The 23473-nt window shown below is 31.7% G+C and overlaps 2 protein-coding genes and 1 long non-coding RNA gene across 3 annotated transcripts; all 3 read left to right on the forward strand.

Annotated features, from left to right (window-relative positions):
- Window positions 1-1047: 1047 nt before the first annotated feature.
- On the forward strand, window positions 1048-6490 carry LOC127709598 (low-density lipoprotein receptor-related protein 8-like). Its single transcript, XM_052215200.1, has 3 exons — window positions 1048-1141; window positions 4911-5024; window positions 6366-6490. The coding sequence occupies exons 1-3, from the start codon at window positions 1048-1050 to the stop codon at window positions 6488-6490; spliced, it is 333 nt and encodes a 110-aa protein (XP_052071160.1).
- A 6027-nt stretch (window positions 6491-12517) lies between these two features.
- LOC127709599 (G-protein coupled receptor GRL101-like) lies at window positions 12518-17267 on the forward strand. The gene is made up of 4 exons (XM_052215201.1): window positions 12518-12563; window positions 13283-14842; window positions 16811-16932; window positions 17178-17267. Exons 1-4 carry the CDS (start codon window positions 12518-12520, stop codon window positions 17265-17267), a joined length of 1818 nt encoding a protein of 605 aa, XP_052071161.1.
- Window positions 17268-17725: 458 nt separating this feature from the next.
- LOC127709789 (uncharacterized) lies at window positions 17726-19215 on the forward strand. Its single transcript, XR_007985767.1, has 3 exons — window positions 17726-17797; window positions 18039-18268; window positions 18977-19215. It is a non-coding gene; the product is annotated as an uncharacterized LOC127709789 (long non-coding RNA).
- Window positions 19216-23473: the final 4258 nt, after the last annotated feature.

Genomic DNA, 23473 nt, shown 5'->3' on the forward strand with positions numbered 1-23473 from the left:
TCTATGAATGTTGCATTATTTTTTTTTTGTTGCACTTCTGTGTTCTGTTATTTCGTTGTTTTCATCTTATAGTTGATGTGTTTCCCTCGGTTTTAGTTTGTAACCCGGATTTGTTTTCTCTCAATCGATTTATGACTTTTGAACAGCGGTATACTACTGTTGCTTTTATTATCACATGATTTGTTAGTCTATTTGAAAACTACTTACAATGAGTGTTCAAGTTATTCTCATCAAACCATCTGCACATAGTTTAAAAATAAATGGCTTTTTATTACAACCTCACTTTGGAAGACGGATGGACGTACATTCATCATTAAACTTTATGTACCAACAATTCAAATATTGATTGTGATTATCAGCTAATGTACTGGCCTATAGCTGATATGGGATTAACAAATGCAGATAATTATGCTTTTTCATTAAAAGACATGTAATTTAAGCTGGTTGGTTAATTTTGAGATAGATTTGTATGTCTATTCTTATCTTATTGCACAGCTTGGAACCATTCTTGAGGTTGCAGTTGACATACGGAAAAACACGATCATCGGCTCTAATTTCAATTGCTTTTATTAGGAAAACTTAGATATATACTTTTATCATCAATAGAACAGACAATTTATTATGTTGCTTGTTGTATACTAGAATCATTGTCGGATTTATACTGATTGCATATTATATCTACATCGGGTTTTGGTCAACGTTTTACTGTATATTCTGTCTAATAAATAAAGGCATCAATAGTATACCGCTGTTCAATAGTCACAAATCGATTAAGCGAAAACAAATCCGGGTTACAAACTAAAACGGAGGAAAAACACCAACTATAAGAGGAAAACAACGAAACTACAGAAACACTGAACTGCAACAAAAAAAAACATCAACATACATCGAAACGGACTATTTGATAACAACTGCCATATTCCTGACTTGGTACAGGACATGTTAACTGTCTAACCTTATTTTAAGGATACATACTATTTTTTTTCAGAGATCGATGACGGAATAAGAGTAATGAACAATACAGGATCGCCATTTTCTAATCGTTCCATGTTTACCTGTGGAAATGAAGAAGTTATATCACAGTTAGCAGTTTGTGATTCTTATAATGATTGTTCTGACAATTCTGATGAAAAATATTGTGGTGAGAAATTTTTTGTGTTTGCTTCACGTTATTTGTTTTTACTGAAATTCACCTGGTATATCGTCTATGTTCTGTATGTCATTAGAAATTAGACCATTGATGATGAAATAACCCTTGATTCAAATGTAACTTCTTTTTGACCTTGATATATTCTCTTTAAAAATCGTCGTGTAAATCTTATAGTGCTATATGTCCACTTTTGATAAAATGGAGATAGGAGATAACTATAAATTTGAGATCCAAATGCATTGGTCTATCTCCCTATACAACTATAATACGAGATTTCTACTCTCTACGGGTTTTTGCAAGAACTACACTGTTCTATTTCCACACCCCCATTGGATTATAACGGCTTATTCATCTAGTTAGTTCAGAGAAAATATTTTTATAGTGTTGTATCTCCACTATTTCTCATGTATTTTTGCTGTAGTACTATTATTTAATGGTTTGCATGGTTTGAACTCAATCTATGAGCAATTCTTAGCAAATGCAGCAGTACAGAATCGGGGATATTACAAAGTTAAGAAATCCATGGTCTATCTCCAATGGAAATATAGGGATAAAACTACATTGTTTGTAGTGAAATGTTCTATCTCCAAAAAAGGGGATACTATATTTGTCTAAGTTGCTTGTCTATTAAAAAAACAATCGAACACAGAGTTACTCTTCATGTAGGTCAATTCGATTCCTATATAACTTTTCATGTCTCATTCAAATATTAATAGTATTAAGCTTTTAAACTTTAATTTAAATTTTCACCACTATTACAAAATTGGAAATACACCATAATAAGATTCACATGACGAAATCTTTAACTTCTTAACAAACAAACAAATAAAATGAAAACAAAACAAAAACAAAAGAACGCAATAACATATAAACATATAATGATATGACACCACTTTTACTGAATACTCATGTGACACTTAGATAAAAACTTATATTTAGATAAATATTGAAAAAATATATGATATTCCCAAGGGGTATTTGCGAAACTACCTGTCGAGAAAAGGTAAAAATTTTTAAGTCGCTTGGCGGAGAATATTTTTTCTCAGAGCTGGAATTTTGCAAAAATCCCTCCTGATATGTCTGTTTAGTTACACCGAATAACACGAGAGATAGTAAAGTTAAACATTCGAAATTTATTCTGTATATTTGTCCAAGACATTAGCATTTGAAAAAGCGCAAAAACGATAAAGAGTATCTTGGACTGGTGAACATATGGTCATATAGATAGCGACATGTTATCGCGGTGTTTTAGCTTTATATAATACAATTATAACCTTTGTATGAGGTCGATACGAGGTCGATATAACACCATATTGACCTCAGACAAAGGCTACAATTGTTATATTATTAATCAACAACCATTGCATGAACAATGTAAAATTGTGGATTTCTAGAATGTATTTTTAGTAACATGCTGTATGTCAAGTGCAATATGCTGTTTTTGACCTACTAAAAAGCTAAACACAACATTATCGACGTGCAAACTTAGTATATACAAATGAACATGTGATCAAGTTTTAACGAATCAGAAATCCTTAAAAATATTCGATTATTAATATACCAGAATATTCGTATGATTTATAAATTTATTGATTGTGTTCTGTTCTCGATGGTGACATTTGAATGAAAGTTTATTCGCTTACCCTGTCGAAGCACCGGGTCTCGCTCCTTTTGGTGTTAATGCGGTTCCCTCATTTATTTTCTTTACCTTGATATGTATCTTCTTATTGCATTAATGAGACTTGATCATCAGTTAATTTCTGTTGCCACTAGTATACGTTTTGGCAAATACAACGACAGAGATTGTATTGAAGGCAGCATATATTATTGCATATATGGTGATATATGAACAATATTCATCTTATTTAAGATACATGATAATGCACATCCAAATCCAGGGGACTTATATTAGGTGTAATTATTTTAAAATAAAATCATTCTTAGGATATATTCAACTTGTATAACTTCTAGAATAATGTGTGGTTAACAATACCTTTTTATCAAATATACTAAAATATTTATCATCATGATGTTCCTTTTCATGCTTTACTAAAAAAGATGTCTGTTTGTTTTCATTTTGCATCATATTCACAGGACAGAACCTGGTCACTCGAAAAAAACCGATCAATTCATTAGAAAAAACACAATCCAAACCGGACGCTTTACCTACCGTTGTTATATTATAAAGGCAATTATGTGGTCTAGCTAATTATCATCTTGTCCTGGAATACTACTTTATTGTACTTAATATTATACTTTGATTGGTTGTCAATGTGAATAATGGACTGTAAATAAAACAATAAACAATATTAAAATATGCATAATAAATTGAAGACAGTAAACAGGAGATAACATAAAAAACAATAAAACTAACAACGAAACACCCCAAAATATTAAATTCAAAACAATTATTTTAACAATTAAAATTTTTAGATGAAGATTAAGTACATTTAAAGGGTAATTCTAGCTTAAAAAATCAATATCAGCCAAACTAAGCAAATGTGTTATGAATAAAAACATTATGATGGCATCATTTTAACAGACCATTTTTGTAAAATATAATTTGTTCCTCCCAAAAGTAGTTAATGTATATACGATCACCATATTTTATGAAAGGAAGTGTGACAAATGTATCTGTGAATGAATAATACTTGTATAAAAAATAGGAAAGGACTGATAAATATTGAAAATCTGTGTTCCAACTTTTTTGAGACAGGTTGTCAGGCACTTTCTGTTGCCAAAACACAATCCTCTTACCTTAATATCTTACAGGAACTTAAGGCATTATTATGTATAAAAAGTAAGTGAGCAAATGAGGCTACTTCAAGACTCCAGTTTTCATTTTCTCTGCACTTGTAGAGAAAAGACATTAAAGAATAATCATTATGATCTCTTTATTTATATAAATTTAATGCAAACACATCGTAATTTAGTATCCAACTTTGATTATTTCAAATACAAGTTTAAATTCTACTTTTAAAAAATTTTAACAGAAAAATTCCATAACATTTATGATACATAACATGCCATTACGTTAGGCACTGGCTACTAGGTATGTGTTACCTTCGGAGTCTTCATAACCACACAACGACAGAAATGACATAACTAGATACGATATTATAAAAAGAAGATGTGGTAGTATTGTAAAATTACACAACTAACAATCAGCGACATAATGACGTATATGTTAGCAACTTTGGGTCATCATACAGCATTCAGAAAAACTCATAGCCCATAGCAAGCTATAAAAGGCCCTTCATCACAAAATGTAAAACAACCCAAACGAGAAAACCAACAGACAGATTTTTAACGTACAAAACAATTAGCGGAAAACAAATATGAAATACAAACGACAACCAGACCACTAAAAATCACACGAAAAGGTCTTGACTCATCAAATCGATTTAAAGCACAAAAATTAACTAACAAAAAGACTAAAGACACATAATACCGATTTAAGGTTACCCGCAGTTACTTAAATTTGTTCATATCCAATGATAAATAATAAAAAATCATATATCAAAAGACAAAATCAGTGTTAATCCAAAGGATTTAGTCATAGATGTAATCAACAGTGTGAGAAAAACATGACTTTGTGCAATGCTAAAATAGAAATAGAAATTTTCTTTTTTATAACATTGTCAAATTTTTTCAGGTGCTATGATTTCTATGTTGATTCATCTAATTTCAATCAATCAATCAATCAATAATTATAATTGTATAATATTGAAGCAGAACTTTGCTTTCATTACGATTACAGGAACAGCATGTTTAAGTTCCCAGTACCAATGTGCAGATGGTTCATGTATACAATTTACCTTCTTCTGTGACCACATAGTGCACTGTAATGATGGATCAGACGAACATCACTGCCGTAAGTTCAATTATTAATTTCAATATATTAATGAAATGATTTTCTCTAGATAGAACAGGTATATATAGGATTGTATGTATGTACAGGTAAAAATCCGAAACTTTACCGATTTATCTTATACTATTTTCGTTAGGTTCCTTTAGGTCATGAAACCCATCGCGTATTCAGGTTTATATATATTTTGGCTTTCAAATGTTGGGTATGAGCATACCTAATGAAGGAGAATCCAGAAAAGAGCTTCGGATGCACGAAATTTATTTACTGTTATTTTCATTTACTATTTTTCGATACCACTGATGATGGACTGCTAGTCTCCAAGGGTATCATCAGTTCAGTAGCCAGTGTTCCGGTACTGACATGATTTATAACATTATTTTCTAAAATTCTCCGTAAATAAATAAAGAAAGTATTTAGAATCTAATGTGCCAACTCCTTCACACAAAGTTGACCTAAGATGAATTGACTTTTTTTTTGTTTCCTTTTTTGTCATAAAGCTTCTCACGTATTCAAGCATTTTAACATCTTTGGCTTTCAAATGTTTGGGTTTAAGCGTTCCTGAAAAATCCAAACAAAGTGTTATTTGTATTATGTAAGTTTGAAAATGTTTTTCCTGAAGGAAATATGGAAAAATTTCGAATTTGATGTTTAATGAATTGATCGTTTGCAGAGCTTGTATATGACAGGATATTTGAAATAACATCACGATTCCAATTAAGGGTATCGAAGGTTAATGCTCGAAATCTAAATTTTTTAACAATCTCTGTTGGTGTAGACCTTAAGGGGTATGCAAAGCTTTCAGAATATTTATACATAAAAATTTATAGCTGAAATCGCCTAAAATACCTGATGGTACAACAAACAACATTAACCACCAACACCTGACTCTAACAAAGAACCAGACATACACACACATTGGACCATTTGTAAAGAGTTGAGGTTAAAATTATTGTGCTTCGGAGTATTATTATAATTTCATTTGATAAATAATATGCAGGGTATTGTGCAAAAGAGACTTCAGTGTTGTAATGTTAAGACTAGAAGTTACAAGATATCATTTCACTTCTCAAGAGAAAGACATCTGAACACATCTAAATTCAGATGAAATATTCAATAATCCGCTTATTCCTGTTGAACTAAGGAAATGTTAACTCATTACAAACAGTTCCAGAATCTGCATGTTTGACTAATTCCTTTCTGAAAGGGAGGTTACCTCTATCTTATAAATGAAAACAATACTCTACTTACAATAATATAATGTTTCTGGTAAATGATTATCATATATGTCTTTATCTCGGAAATATATATTGTTATCTCTGTATTCAACTGATATCTTTTGTTTAGGATGGGGAAGTTGTACAAACGGAGAATGGCAGTGTGACAACAAACAGTGTATTCCTTCAGCACAACGCTGTGACGTCACAATCGATTGTCTTGATGGATCGGATGAGAACAGTTGTGGTATATAAAATATATGCTAAGCTATTTGCCAATTCATAAAAAAAAAGGAAAAAGTGAAATGTTACTTTATAGAGGGTACAACTTCCGTGGTACCTTTGAAACAGTAACATGCAATGACAAAACTCTTTCTGTTTTCAAAGAAGTTATTCATAAACATGTATTCAAATCTGCACTATAGTCAAAATGACCAGTTATTGCTTTTGTATAATTTTTTTTATGTATAAACTTATAAATAATATTTACAGAATGTACACCATACAATTTTGAGTTCCTTAATATGGACGTTCGTATTGTCTAAGCGTTAATGTTAGTATTCGCTCAATCGCCTTCTATGATCGTTGATTCTTTCATCAAGGACTATCATCCTCAGTTTAACCGTTTTTGGTACAGCAATTTGTAATACTTAAGTCATGTAATGATTTCCATGACTAACTAGAGAACTATATTTGGACACGAGCTACTTCCCTTCCAGAGGAAAGTAGTTATAAGTTGTAGTTAAAAAAGGATTTTGGTTTCCGGTCACAATCTTTTGATCCAAAAAGAATTTTCTAACCAAACTTTTTAATAATGCCCGATAAGGAAATGAAAACATTATTAATTTGCAAGCCCTAGGTCGAAGGTCAAGGTTACAGCAGTTATTGATAGACTGTTATTGGGGCATAATATAAAATCCGAATAATATCCTTTGAACCTCATATCAAACCTTAAACAAACTTAGCTAATACGTGGCCCTTGGACAGCTAACTATTGAATTTTGGGTCAGCAGGTCAGCAGATCAAGGTCAATGTGCATTTTATTAGACTGATATTTCGGAAAATATTCGTGTCAATGGGTCAAAGCTGAAATTAAAAGACTGATATATTGGCATATTTTGGGTTTTGGATAATAACTTTTGAAGATACATCCAGTCATTTTGAAAGTCAGTTTGACAAATTCCCACGGAAAGAGACAAATTTGAGTATTTTTTTTTAATTTTTGGACAACATCTTTTGTTCCGAAATCAGACCTTTACCAAATTTGAATAGAGAGGAAGATTGCAAATGAATTTAAAGTCGTTATGATTAAGATAAAGGTCATATCAACTAAAAATATACTGATATCAGGCTAAAATTTTAGTTTCCTTGAAATTCAGGAAAATATCTAGTTTCTGGCTATAGCAGGTTCCAATACTTCCGATGTCAGAAACTACCATCATTTAACATAAATTGTCATCAGACTTTATAGTCAACGCATCAAAAAACCAAAAAGAATAACAAACAAATGTCCCAACACAAACAAACTATATTTCTACTACAAATTCATTTGGATTGCAACTCTGCTATGCATTATGATGCTTTCTATTAATTATCTTTTTGAATTTCCCTTGAAAACAATCAATATAGAGCATATCGGTTGGTCAGTGGGTTTTATTGGACCACGATCTTTAAAATGGTCTCTCATTTTTGTGCCTTAAAGGCTGCAAACTTATTTTAAAAATGACTAATGATAATATTTTTCTATTTGTTACTGTAACAAGTTAGCAGTAGGAACGAATATAATTTTCGAATTTACTTTTTTTTTCAATTTAAGTGGCTGGGAAATATTAAGAAATAAAAAAATTGAGAATGCGTGGTGCACGCCAAGTGAGAGCTACAGCTCTCATCATTCGTTTAGATTATTTAAGATAAAAGTCTTAAAATATATTCAATATTTCCTTTACCTTTAAATGGTATTCGTAACTGAAAATTTTGAAAATTTTAAATTTATTATATATTTATTGTTAAAAACTGCGGAATATATGCTTAAGAGAAAGGTATTTAAAGTAAGGTGAGAAGTTTTTTTCCAGACATGAAGACTTTTAAACAGTCGATAAACGGCAGAGTTGTAATATCTCAAAAAAAAATACCGATTTGCATGTGAGCATTTTGTAAATTGGAAAAGAATTCATGAAAAAAATACATTTTCTACTTTAAAAGGTATATTTGATATTTAGCTAATTGATTTACATGATATTTGTTAGAAAATTTAAAATAAACCTAATCATATAAGAACAAAATGTTAATTACCTCCTTTGAAAAGGTCCTTCATTTAGACATAGGGACAGATAGAGAATTCAATTTGGGATAATAACAAAAATTTACAAATTGAAAGTATTTACACTTTAGTCCTGACCTGGCATAAAACATTTCTTATATGTGCATGTATTTAAAAAGTTTCATTCAAAAAAAAAATTTTTTATTGCACATCAGAATTTCGGTGGAGTATATAGATAGGAACACATGACAGTGGTGTTGGATGACAGAAAGGTTTTTTTCTCGTTATTTTCGATAGAGATTCACTGATTAACGTAACCCTCCTTTGAGTAACACTATGCTATTATAATGTTGTTTTCGCTGTAAATGTAAATATATCTATACATTTGTTTTACAGAAACTTGCAGTTTTAACAGTTATCAATGTTATGACAAATCATGCATCAGTCAATATCGTGTATGTGATACTATATCTGACTGTCCTGGAAGATACTTAGAGGACGAGTATGGTTGCACGTATAGTATCAAACAGACATCGTGTGAACAATGGTGGGTCATCGGGGCGAGATCAAATGGGATGTATTATATAGATCAAGGAACAGATGGTATAATATATTACCCAATTATAGTCAGTTTTTGTTGAATTATTTACCAGAAATTTAAACTATTTCAAAAATTTAAACCATTTATTTAGAAGACAATGAAGAAAATTGATTTTTTATTCGAATTGATATGCTTAATACGTTGCAAAAATGTAGTCAATGTGATGGTATATGTTTGAATTCACTATAACTTCATTTGAAATTTTCTAAACATTTTGCATATGTTGTACCAGAAAAACCCAACAGAAAGTCCCGTAAAGTTTTTTTTCCATCTGAACATTTTTGTTGACAATATAAAAAGAGAGGCGAAAGATACCAAAGGGACATTCTAACTCATAAGTTTAAAATAACCTCTCAAAGCTTTGGCAAAAAAAGGACAAGACCAAAAGACAAACAACAGTTCACAAAACACAACATAGAAAACTAAAGACTGAGCAACACGAACCCCACTAAAATACCGGGAGTGACCAACAGTCGTAACAGTGACATGTTTTGGATGATTGGGTGATTTTTATCTCGATTTCTCTATTGTATAATACGGTAAATAAAATAAAAAATAGTAGTTCTTATATTCTTGCTATCGACTTTTGATTTAAAAGAAAGTGTAGTGTAAGAGATTCAACGTAGCTGAAATTGAAAACATTGCAGAGAAATGCCATTGAAAAAATCTTTCATTGCAGATAGATATTTGGTATATTGTGAATTCAACGAACAAGACAATACAATACTGGTTTCAACATCCTTTCATTATAATTTTGTTGGCAAAATTAAAAGCGCTATTGGTCACGTTGAAACAAAATCAAATATTTTTGTATTTCCTGTGGACATGATTAAGAGTGTTATGCAGAATAACGAACAGAGGTGTTCACAAAATGTTAAACTGACATGCTATTTCCACGAAGCCTTACATTTGGATAGCAGTGGAAAGTACACAGAAACTGTTATCGAGGCATGTCATGATAGGTAAGTAACTTAGCTCCAGTTAACTCGGATGAAAAGAGTATCATCATCTGAGTTGTCATAAATGGATAATGTTTTAAAAAATAAAAACGCAATGTGGCAATGATCTTTGATAGCTATCCATTTCTTATGCTTCGGTTTTCTAATCTTTCTTTAGTCTTGATATAGCTCTGAACACAGTATTGCACATCGCATGATTTGTTTTGTTTTTATATATTCCTTATTAGAAAACTGCTTAACGGTATAATTTAGATTGAAAGTTTATTAAATCTTTATGCACACAAGCATACATATGTTTATTGAAGTCACTCTAAAAGGTAAGAGTTCCAAATGAAACCCGTACCTTTAAAATAAAAACAAATATAAAACCGTACAATATTCTCTGTGGTTGTGTTCTACGGAACTCTTTGCAGCAAAATTTAAGTCAATCATTTAATATGAACTTTTTTACTTTTTCTGTAGTTGCCATTGTATTGGAGGTATTGACTGGAGTCAAGCAGATATCAATAAAGTGTTTACTGATGATATAGAAATTTCAAATCACGACAGACTTCCGTTTAATGCTTATCTTATTCCAGAGAAGTCTTACAGTGGCGAGGGGTTTTATGATGTGACAGTTGGACCTGTTGTATGTAAATCAGGTAAAGTATGATGAACAGACAGCATGATTGTATAATTAATGACATTCTCACTTTGTTTTCGACTTATGAGTTTGGGATAGTTCGCCTCACTTTTATAATGTTTAAGCTGATCATATAACGTCCTCGGTTTTTACAGTCATTTGTATTCTTTAATGCTCACTTGAATTATATTATGTGATTCGTATACTGATATTAATTTTTTACTTCAAACTCTCCGATGAATGCTTCTTATCAGATTATTTAACTAAAATGTGAAGATATGTTTTTAACTATAACTATCTTATAATATCATTTGTGTATAATTTTCAGAAATTTCTAAAAACGGTTCCCTTAGCCAATCCCTGTGTTCTGACGGAAAATTGTATAACTATACAGATCACTGCGAAATGCGTGTAAATGATAAAAGTGATTTGATTGGTTGTAGGGATATGACTCATCTTCAGCATTGTGGTAAGACACACAAATTGTATTATAAAAACGATTTAGAATAGGAACAAAGTTAACATTGTTCTGTACCTACGAATGAAGTCCCCTAATATGTCAACATCTTTTTATTGTGACCCAGTTGAAATATATGTAAATAAGCTTAAATCTGCTATTTTTTATTATTTAGAAAAGGAAGTGAATAAATTACCTTAATCATAATTTAAGACTGACCAACTTTCACTCATGTATATAACAATAATTTTAAATAATAGAAATGACGATACTTTGACAAGAAGGTCTATTTATATTACACGAAACCTAAAATATGACGATCAAATTATAGTTTTTAAGAAATTTGCTATTTTTGACAATTTTGGTGGAAAACATCTGAACGCACGACTTGAAGTTGATTCATTGAGATTCTTGTAAATAGGTGGAGTCCTAACTACACATTTGACAGTTACTTGACCTTTTGCATAGAAAATACCGGAAACAAAACAATTACCGTACCAATTGCCGATAAAAGGGTGTGTCTTGAGCACTTAACTTTTACAAAAAAGTAAAATAACAAAAATACCGAACTCCAAGGAAAATTCAAAACGGAAAGTCCTTTAAAAAAATGGCAAAATCAAAAGCTCAAACACATCAAACGAATGGAAAACAACTGTCATATTTTTGACTTGGTACAGGCATTTTTATATAGAAAATGGTGGATTAAACCTGGTTTTATAGCTAGCTAAACCTCTAACTTGTATGACAGACACCTAAAATTCCATAATATTGACAACAATGTGTGAACAAAGCAAATATATTCACCCTTACAAAAAAAAATATGAGGCAACGGTTAATCACACTTAGATAAAAACTTTTTTTTGTAGAAAATCAGATTTGCAAGCCAGGTTACTTTAAATGCAAAGAGGGTCATTGCATCACATCGAGCTTTCTTTGTGACGGGAGAAAACATTGCATGCATGGCGATGATGAATTATTTTGTGGTAAATATAGATTATAAGTTTTAGCAGATTTTATTGATTCAAGTGACTATTCCAGATAATTTTAAAGACAAACTCTTTTCAGTCTTCAAGCTGTATAATTAAGAGAAATTTTGGGATATTAATTAAATGGTTCATTTCAGGAATGATTAAACTGTCTCCTTTAATAATCCCCGATTAGAGTCGGTTGTTCTATTGTTTCTAAAAAGCTTTTAACTCCAATACTTAAGATTTTCAAGGCAATTTATTTCTAGGTAGGGGGTATACGGCTTTATCCTTTTTCGCTAAATTTTCCATGTGTCCGTCCATCAATGAAAAATATCATATTTTTCACAAGAAAAATTCATACAATAAATTCATGAAATTTGCATTCAAGCTTCATGTGAGTATGATATACCGCGTGATGCAATTTGACATCTCTCCTCATCAGCTTCCCGATAACAAAATTCGTATAGCGAGGGTATGATAAATGTGCAAATAGTTGATACTTATTTGCATAGACCAATGAAATTATTCTCAAAACAAATGCAGGTGCTATTGACCATCGTCCAAAAGGTATTATCATTTTTCCGTTTTAAAAGTACGTTACTTTTTCATCATGAGGAATGTATTACAGATCAGAATACTGACAAAAAAGTATTAACAAAAATACCAAATTCCAAGTTAAATTAAAAAAGAGAGAAGTTCGTAAACCCTGATAAAACCAATCGAACGACTCTATCCACCAACGGAACTAATGGAAAACAGCTGTCATATTCCTCACTTGACACAGACATTATCGGAAGAAAATAGTGGGTAAATCCTGGTTTTATAGCCAGCTAAACCTCTAAATGTATGACAGTTGTATTTTCGTAACATTTTTTTTTGAAAATCTACAAAAATTACTGTTATTTTATAATATAAATTATCGTATACTATCGATTCAGTAGGAACGAAGAATGATTCTGATAAACACTTTTATTCCGTAAACTCCAGGACAAAAGTTGCGGAGCATCGATCGCCGACAGGGCTTACTTAAACAAATTCAAAACATGCAAAGGTCAACTTTGCTCAATGGAAGTGGAGATGTTGATTTAAACATTTCTTTGATTTATAAACTGAAATTTGCAATCATAATTTATCAGTCAAAATCTTTTAATGAGGTTAGTTTATATATGACTGCTTTCAGGAAATTTAACCTGTCCTGGATTATATAGATGTCAACAGTCAACCACTTGTTTGTTATTTGATGAGGTTTGTGATAACATTAGACAATGTCCTCATGGGGATGATGAAATTGGATGTGATGTCACATGTCCTTCAGGATGTTCGTGTGAAGGTTTTGTATTTATATGTCATCAAAAAGAAGTAGAAACTGTTTTCATGGATCTGTCTGTTGAAGCAAGAAAACTAGATTTGAGCAGCTCAGTATTTCCAAATAATAATTTAATCGTTCCTGCATATACGTACCTTGCTGAACTTAATCTATTCAACTGCAGCATTGCAAATATTATGCCATACTCATTTGAGCAATTAATGAACCTTCTTCATTTAGATTTGAGCAGTAACAAAATAAAGGTTTTAGATAGTTACACATTCTATGGTCTCACCAAACTAGTAACCTTAAACTTAAAAAACAATCTGATGCTGGGATTAATCAAGCCATATACGTTCATGTCATTACCCAATGTCAAAGGGCTGGAACTGTCTGGAACTAGAATAAAAAAACTTTTCGATGGGACATTTAATGGTTTAGAAAACCTTGAAACGCTTATCATAACAGGGAATGGACTAACTAATGTAGAGAAGAAAGGATTTGATGGACTTGTATCTCTTATGATAATTGATTTGACAGGAAACGATGTGACAGAATTTTCTCTAGATATATTTTCTCGCCTTTCTCATTTAACAGAAATAAAAACTGATTCCTATATATTTTGTTGTTTAAAACCAGAATCTGTTTTCGCAGATAAATGTTATCCCAAAATGGACGAATTTTCCTCGTGTAGCGATTTGATGAGAAATGATGTATTGCGTGTGTGCCTATGGATTATTGCAGTTAATGCTTTAATTGGAAATATTGGAGTAATACTTTATCGTATAATCTACGAAAAAGCGTTGCTTTTCAAGGCAAATGGACTATTCATTATGAATCTTGGTGTTTCAGACATGTTAATGGGTGTGTACCTCGGCATTATTGCTGTTGCTGATATGTTCTACTCTGGAAACTACATTTTACATGACAGAAAATGGCGAGATAGTCTTGTTTGTAAATTTGCAGGTATCATTGCGGCCATCTCATGTGAAGCATCTGTTAATTTTATTATGTTAACAACTCTTGATTGCTATTTAATGGTGAAGTCCCCATTCGGCAGAAGGAGAATGACATACAAAACAGCAAAAATTTCGACATTTGTATGCTGGGTATTTGTAATCATTATAGCTGTGGTCCCGATTTTTAACACGTCGTATTTTTCAAATACGTTTTATTCAAGAACAGCAGTTTGTTTGGCTTTACCATTTTCTCGACAGAAAGTCAGCGGATGGGAATATTCAACAGCTGTTTTCGTGTTTTACAATAGTATTGCGTTTACTGTAATAGCTTGGTGCCAATTTTCAATTTACAATGTAGCTAAAAGTAGTAATAGAATAATGGCGAAGAGGACAAAACAAGACCTAACACTGGCTCGACGATTATTTTTAATTGTTTTAACAGACTTTCTTTGTTGGTTTCCTGTTGGAATAATGGGTAAGTGATCCACGAAGCAAGGTAAGCAATATCGACAGGTAAACTCATGGTTAAATACTGATATATACAGACAAACCGTCAATTCAGGAACAAATGCACCCACCCACACCAGGAGACAAGCCCCCAGGCAAAAACCATCTCAACTGCTATTGTAAATAAACAATTACAATGATTACTTTTTTTGTGTTTTTGTTTATGAAAGTCTTTAACGGGGGCTATCTTATTGCATAATTTAAAAAAAAATAATCTAGAAATTACAATTTAAATTTGAAATATGACCACATTTTGGTAACTCCAAAGAAGCCAATCAGGGTGTGTGGACAGGGCAAGCATATCCTGCTATTAGTGCATCTAACCACAGGCGAATTAAAAGACGAAAACATAAAGTATTCCTGTTAAAACCTTCATTAATCAAAAAATTCGGATCAAAAATATAAAATTTGCTTGCCGACTTGTTGCATAATTATTTCTGACTTCATACATAATCTTGTCAAGAAAAAAAAGAAGAAGCTGACATCTATCCCAATCAAAGTTCACGTTTCGATATAAAGATGATTTTTCTTCACTGATAAACACAAAGTTTGTTGATTATGTAGACTGTATCTATCCCAATGAACTTGGAATAGAGGATACAGTTTAGCCTGCTTCATATTTTGACCAATATCTGTAAATTAAAGCAAATGGAGGTCGGTTGAGAACAAAACTGTAGAAAAAAAGATGATTTCAATGCTCCAATTGTGAACTTTTCATTTCTATGTAACCCCATTCAAGCAACACCTGTATATTACGTATATATCTCCCTGCTTATACGATATTCCATGACTTGCGTTTCATATTATGATTTTTATAGAGGGTTTCCTGCTTACATAGAAGTTGTTACACCAAGGTTTCCAAATGTAAATCTGAAAACACACTTTCAAATGTTGTACGGGCGCTATCATGATTTTATAAACGTATGAATTATATATGTCACAGATGCTCCCGGATATGCTCCACTTGTTACAACTATAATCAAGTCTTCTTCTTTGATTTTGACATTACTGACTTATCTCCTTATTGTACTTGCAATGAGCTGCACGACGGCTGCCAGAAGAGAAACAGTGACTGCGTATATTTGTGGAAACACTGAGTTCCCTAACTTTTTCTTAATGGGTTTTATTTGTGTTCTGTTATTGTTGTCTGTTATTTAGTCATTTGTTTTCTTTTTAGACTTTTTTGGCCATGGTGTTGTCTAATTTTTGTTTAATTACAATTTTGATTGCTTCCTTGGTATTTTCTTTGTTTTTTGCAATGCAAACATAACTTTTATGATCAAATTGGTTTTATTAACATTACAACAGCTTTTCTGGTAAAATCTGAAACTGACAAGTTGTACTTTTTTGCTGTGACAATTCTCTCCTCATGCCATAAAATAGTTCGAGTGTGGATTAACAAGCTTAGCAACTATTTTCTAAGTACCCTCAGTGGTGCATGCCGTTCAGAATAATTGTAATCTGTAAAAAGTTGAGGATTCAAAAAATTGAAAAAGCTCCCCCCTCCCCAAAAAAATCCCGAATCCAACCAGACTGACGATTCCGAGCTATGAATAATGAATACAATTGTTTGTTTCTAAATAAATGCAGCATGAGGAATAACATACACATTTTGTCCTCTAAAGTAATAGAAAACGTCAAGTCGTATAATGATTCCAATATGTGAAGCAATTCTGCGGAAGATTGTTTTTGCATATTTGCATAGCCTTCTATGTTTTATGCAGTGTTGTATTGTGTGTTTTATCAGCACCAAAGTCACTCTGTAAGTATTTAGTTTATGAGTATCTGAAGATACAAAAACAAACTAAGTGACAATTCAAATAACTGGAAGGGACCTGTAGATTGGACTAAACTAATGTTTTAGCTTAAAAAGTTGTTTCTTTTACGCTTGATAAATCTATTAATAAATACATATAGGTTTTTTTTTTCATTTTAGGCATGCTAGCAATGACTGGTCAAGTATTTCCCCCAGAAACTTATTCTTGGGTAGCTGTATTTGTGATGCCGTTAAATGCAGCACTAAATCCTTTTCTTTACACGTTTTCAACAATCAAACAGGTACTTACTTAACAATAAACACATTTGAGCAACACCTTCTGTAAAAAAAATCTATTTCTTGGATCTGTCCCTTTAAAATTGCATGATTATGCATTTGGAATATTTCTGAAGTAATTGTAAAATCGTGCAATATATTTGAAGAGCCGAGGATTGCATATTATGACTTTTAGTTGAAAAGAGTTTTGAAAATCTAATAATACACTTCTTAATAAACACATTGAAGAATTCAATGTATTGTCAAACAGGAAGTAGGCCTGACAGATTCCAAATTTTCTAACACATTACAAAAGAAAACGTTACAAATCACCACTGTCAAGCTATTGACTAACTATTAAACCATTCTGTTCAGTAGTTCTAGTAAGGGGAACGATCTTATATTAAAACATTTTTTTTTGTACAGACAAATTGGCATATAATTGCAATATAACCGCTCAATCCTTGATTGGATACAGTATCGATATTATACCTTGTTATAGAAACTTGTTATGCAGTTCCTTCTTTGTTTTCACAACTAAATGTAAGATAAATTAGCGCACTTGAATTGTATGCTTCTGCAACTTAAGTAGAGGACTAAAACTATATAACCATATCCGACTACATCGACTAATCAATCTGATTAAAACACTGCAAGTTCCATTATGTGAAAGCCGGTCCTAAAACCCAGGGAAAGATAATTAAAGTAGTACAGATTTTGAATTAGAAATCGATATCGATAATTGTTAGTTACGAATTCAAGATTAATGTTCCACAATTCATCTTCTTAATTTAAAAATTTATGACTGTTTTCTTTTGTAGAAACCAAATATTCTTGGTAAAATATCTGGCAAAATATTCCAGATCTCCAAAGTTAAAGACCGACTTAAAGGTAAGAAAAAAAGTTAATTCTGCATTTAAATGCATATTCTATACGTTTCGAAACTAAAAAAGGATGTCATACAGACTTTTTCTTTTGCATGTTTATTGATTCTGTCCCACAAATTACAACGTTGCAAGCTGCATATAAAATTGAGAATGGAATTGTGGAATGTGTCAAAGAGACAACAACCCGACCAAAGAGCAGAAAACACATATAAATATGTTGACTTATAAATCAATTTTTTTTTCAGATACATCAGCTGAAATGTTTATGGCTTCTGCATTTATCAACAACTCACAAATGCTGAAAATGAAGCACATAACTCTGAGAGAACTATTTGCCTCGAGGAAACTTACCATTAAGGAGAGCATTCGTCTGGTGTCACAACTTACCGCCGCAATAGCATATTTGCATCATCATTATTTAACACTTTGTCAACCACTTTCATTAGATACTTTAGCTGTCTTTATGGATAGAAAGGTAATTTTAATTGTCTTGTCACCAGTGATGACTATTTCAATCTGGCTCCATAATTGTTTTGAACGCTTTTTGGTTTGATTGTTCTAAACAAAATGTGTTTTCCATTTAAATATGCAGTCATTGATTGGTCAAATCTTCATTCAAGTATACTACAGGAAAGCAAATATGTTATGCTTTTTGAACATTCATTGTATATCTATTTTTTACAATGAAATTCAGAAGATTATATAACATACCTCATCGCTTTGGCAAATGTCTTCAATCAGCGACATTTTTTTTTAATTTAAAGTATATCTTATGAATATTTACAAATATATACATAATAACTGAACATAGATTTAAATAAAGTAGAATTACTTTTAATTTGTTGAACTTATAGAATGCAATTACATATGTTTTTGCGTTTTGTCTGGTTAATATACTTTAACAGAACTTTCTTGAACATAAGTTTCGTGTACTTATTCATTTGCTCCGATTAAAGTCATTTAGGATATACCAATACATTCACTTTATAACCCCTAAAAAATCTCTAAAGGTTGAGAAGGCTAATAAGTTCAAAAGTTGATGAGCAGTTAAGAAAAGAAGAAGAAAAAGATGATAATGATGAGGATGATGATGATGATCTTTATCGTGCTCACAATTTAATATTTTTCACGCAATTAAATAATATGACCAATCTTCTTTACAACATGCATATTTATAATTCAGACCATCATACGAATAAAGGTGATTTCTGAAATAAAAGATATTAGAAATGAACTGGATACTGCTCAGGATGTAGACAACATCGGAAAGATAACTAAACTGGTATTAAGGAATACAAGAAAACTGCCAGAAGATGGCAATGTGTATTAGCAATTTATAAACAGATTACAAATTCTACACTATAAGCTAATGTTAACATGTACAAATGTGTGTTTACCTTGCATTTTCTGTAAATACCAATAAATGACGTTTACTACAATGGGTATTCTATTTCATATGTTACCGAAGGCCTAGGAGTCATTAAGATTTGATATCACTCACACCTACATAATGGCTCATCAGTGATCGTTCATGCTTTTCATTTTGGTCGACTTAAGTATCAAGCAGTACATATGAGATGGAATTCTTGTGAAAAAGTTTAATCTTTTTGAGAGAGAAAAGCATGACATTCTCCCATGTTAATATATGACAAATTACTATGGACAAAATGTAGGACCATCCAGTCTTTTAAAACTTTTAAACAATAACAAAATCAATCTTAATGTCCATAAACATTGAGTACACAATGATCGTATCTATATTTAAGAGACAAATAAACATCATCGATGTTTCTTAGCTTATTTTGACAAAATTGAACCAAACTGGCTGCTAAAAGCGAATTATTATTTCACTATTTCACTTTCATTAATGATTGAACCAAAACAAAATCATATTTCAAAATTTTTATTTATCTCGTAGCTAGTTCCCCTTTCAGTAACAAAGTTCCATCTTGTTACTATGTCTGTAGAAGGATAATTTGTTTTATTTTGAAAAAAATGATGCTGACATTTTTACTGTATATGAAGCTGGAATAAATGATATGCATGAGACGAACATTCATTTAAGGCAAAATTAAAGTTGCCAAGACCTGTTGTATTGTTTAAGCTTATTGTATTATCTTGCTAAAATAGTATGAATAACACACTGTATATTCATTTGTTTTTATTGTCGTATTTGTATTTGTCTTTGTATTTTGTAAATGTCAGCTGGTATCATTACTGTATTGGAATTAACACGAATAAAACTACTGGATTTATTTTTAAAAAATTAGATAAAAAAACAATTACAGATATAAAGCGGAACAACCACACTAACCTTTCGAATCCTAATCATTTAAAAAGAAACTTTTTTTAATGTGTAGTCTATAGCATAAGTTACTGCTTTGTTTCTTTAGTGTATTCAGAAAGAGTTCATATTGAGGGAGATAATTGGCAAGGGCTAGTTGTTGATAACATTAAATCAGCTGATCAATACTTGTTCTTTCATGAAAATAGGAATTATAATCCAATTCTGTCTATTTATAGTATTGATCGTAGTGAATATCGGTGCATTTCTACGAAAGCTGGACACAATTGATAATGAATTTTTATAGCAGATTTGCTACTCGGTTAAGGGGATATAGTTCATGAGTCTAGGACATTTTGCCTTTTATAGCCTTATTGAGATTGTCATGTTTTATGAGAAGATAGGGTGAAATTTTACGAATTCCTGTCTCTTTAGCTGAAATTCCTATTGGTGAAGGTAATGCTTGCATTTGTTTTAGAAAATTTACATAGAAGTTTCCGAGTAACTTGACGTTGGTATCACCAGCCCAGTATTCAGCACTTCGGTGTTGACATGAATATCAATTATATGGTCATTTTTATAAATTTCATGTTTACAAAACTTTGAATTTTGCGAAAGAACTAAGGATTTTCTTATCCCAGGCATAGATAACCTTAGCCGTATTTGGCACAACTTTTTGGAACTTTGGGTCCTCAACGCTCTTCAACTTTGTACTTGTTTGGCTTTATAACTATTTTGATCTGAGCGTCACTGATGAGTCTTATGTAGACGAAACGCACGTCTGGCGTATTAAATTATAATCCTGGTACCTTTGATAACTATTGACGTCACAATCAATTAACAGAGCAATAGTTTTAAACTGTATAAGAACCTTGTCAGAACATATACACACCTAATATTATATATGATGGTTTGGGGTTTAATCTGTTTGTACCATGCGCTCTAACATTTATAAGGGTAAGATTTAAGGCATTTAGAATAATTAGATTTATATGTTGTAATACGTTTAGTTGGTGTATTTTATATCTCTATAAAAATAAGAAGAAGTGATCTAATTGCCAATGAGACAACTCTCCACCAGAGACTTACTGCCATAGATGTTAACAGCTATATGTCACCTTACGGTCTTCACCAATGCGCAAAACCCATACCGCATAGTCTCCCTAGAAGGCCCCGAAATGACAAATGTAAAACAATTCTTTGTTGGTAATATACTTTTGGCGTGGCTAGGTATTCAGCTATGGTCGTTTTTGAATTCCTGCCCTTTCATTTTTGCTTATGTACTTTGTCTATACATTGTCTATAAGTCGTTTTGTTTTTCTTTGTTGAAATAGTTATTTGTTTTTATTGTGAATAAGATTAAAGCACTATGGTGACTGTTGTACCCAAAATTTGTGACATTTTTAACTATTATGTCTATTTGTTTTGCTGTTGTAAATATAATGGAATTCTATATACTGTCATAGAAGTGAGAGGTTTAGCTAGCAATAAAACCAGGTTAAATCCACCATTTTCTTCATAAGGAAATGCCTGTAACAAGTCAGGAATATGAGTTGTTTTCCATTTCTTTGATATGATTGAGCTGTTGATTTTGCCATTTGAAAAAAGGACTTTCTATTTTGAGTTTTCCTTGGAGTTCGGATATTTTGTTATTTTACATTTTTTCAAACGAGAAAACTAATGACCTGATTTATGTAGAAAATAATGAACGAAAAACAAATAAGATATACAGCAACAAAATAATTACAGGCAACTGACGGGACGGTCTCATACAGAATGTGGCGGGGTTAAACTAGTTTGAAGGCTCCAGCCTTCCCTAACATTGGAGAGTGGTGTAACTGTACAACATAAGTAAAACTATCTAAGCAGAAATGTATTTAAAAAAAACACATACTTATACATCCCACAACAAAACAGACACCGAGTACAGATCTGAGAGTACTCGCAGTTACTGACAGCTAGTTCAAATCCAAAAACAACTAATAAAAAAAAAAACATGCATCTTGGAATAAAATATCAACAGTACACATCCAATGGATCTATGTTAAGACGTTATTAACAGTCAGAGAAAAAGATGACCTTGTGCAATGCCAAGATAGAGGTATCGACAGATTGTAGAACCATGAATGTGCATATGTATATAAAAAAATACTATTCAGTTTGAATTTAATTCACTGATAGCAAGATCAAAATTAACACCATAAAAACAAAATTTGACTATATAAACCCATTGTTGAATTGGTCACCTTTTAGAATACGTTTATATAAAGAATCGATAAGTTTACCCGTATCGTATCTTAATTTCCGGGCTTAGTAAACAAAAATTAAGATGTTCTATACCGTATAAATTGGTTTTCTACAACAAAAAAGAATTTCTTTTTATGTGTCAAAAATGAGCCGAAAGATACCAAAAGGACAATAAAACACATAAAACGAGAATAAACTGACAACTACATGGCAAAAGAAGAAAAAGACCAAATTCAAATAAAAGTATGCAAAACACAACATTGAAAAATTAAAACTGAACAACATGAACCCCACAAAAACGGGGGTGATCTTAGGTGCTTCGGAAAGATAAGCAGACCATGCTCCACATGTGGCACCCAACGTGTACTCATGCAAATGCAAACCATGTGCTATGTCTAATTAGGTGATCAATATAAAAAAGAAGATGTGGTATGCTTGCCAATGAGACAACTCTCCACACAGAAATTAACAACTATAGGTCACCGTACGGCCTTCAACAATGAGCACAGCCCATACAGCATAGTCAGCTATAAAAGGCCCCGAAATGACAAATGTAAAACAATTCAACCGAGAAAACTAACGGCCTAATTTAAGGTCAAGCATAGTTTGTATTTCTTCGTAAGTTTATAATTATGATATAATATAACTGTCTGCAAAGTTTGGAATCCAGCATAGTTTGTGCAAATGTATTAACCCATATCATTTTCTTTTGATTCTTTGAAAAGGTCATTAATGTATAGTTTGTGTAGTCGAGTGCGGCGTATTCCTCTTTTACGGATGCCCTGATATTCTGGAAAGCTAAATCCGTTTTTCCATTTGACCTTAGAGGTTATACTTACCAGAAATAATTTTCCAATATCAGGGTCAATATTTTGGTCAAATAATCTGTCGGGGTAAAATATGATGGACGACTTCAAAAGCGTTTGGAGAGTCAAGCAGTCAACGCATTTATCATAAACCGAAAACTGCATTTGTACTACTATAGTCATCTGTTCAATGTTCACCTATGGTATCCATGTTTTCATCGAATAGGAGAAAAAAGATTAGCATTTAAAGAGAACATGCAATACATCATTACAGCCAATGTTCAAAATATTTGGCTTCATGGTCTCAAAATGGAAAAAAAATATACCATCGCTTTACTAAGAT

The sequence above is a fragment of the Mytilus californianus genome, unplaced genomic scaffold (assembly GCF_021869535.1).
Source record: "Mytilus californianus isolate M0D057914Y unplaced genomic scaffold, xbMytCali1.0.p SCAF_7, whole genome shotgun sequence".
Lineage (NCBI taxonomy): Eukaryota > Metazoa > Mollusca > Bivalvia > Mytilida > Mytilidae > Mytilus > Mytilus californianus.

Excerpts from the sequence above, each read along its gene's own strand:
- LOC127709598 (XM_052215200.1), top strand. The coding sequence starts at position 1,048 with ATGTTTACCTGTGGAAATGAAGAAGTTATATCACAGTTAGCAGTTTGT. Across the intron at positions 1,142-4,910 it reads TTCTGATGAAAAATATTGTG|GAACAGCATGTTTAAGTTCC; the intron begins GTGAGAAATTTT and ends TTACGATTACAG. Across the intron at positions 5,025-6,365 it reads ATCAGACGAACATCACTGCC|GATGGGGAAGTTGTACAAAC; the intron begins GTAAGTTCAATT and ends TCTTTTGTTTAG.
- LOC127709599 (XM_052215201.1), top strand. The coding sequence starts at position 12,518 with ATGCAATTTGACATCTCTCCTCATCAGCTTCCCGATAACAAAATTC. Across the intron at positions 14,843-16,810 it reads GTTTCCTGTTGGAATAATGG|GCATGCTAGCAATGACTGGT; the intron begins GTAAGTGATCCA and ends TTTTCATTTTAG. Across the intron at positions 16,933-17,177 it reads CGTTTTCAACAATCAAACAG|GAAGTAGGCCTGACAGATTC; the intron begins GTACTTACTTAA and ends ATTGTCAAACAG.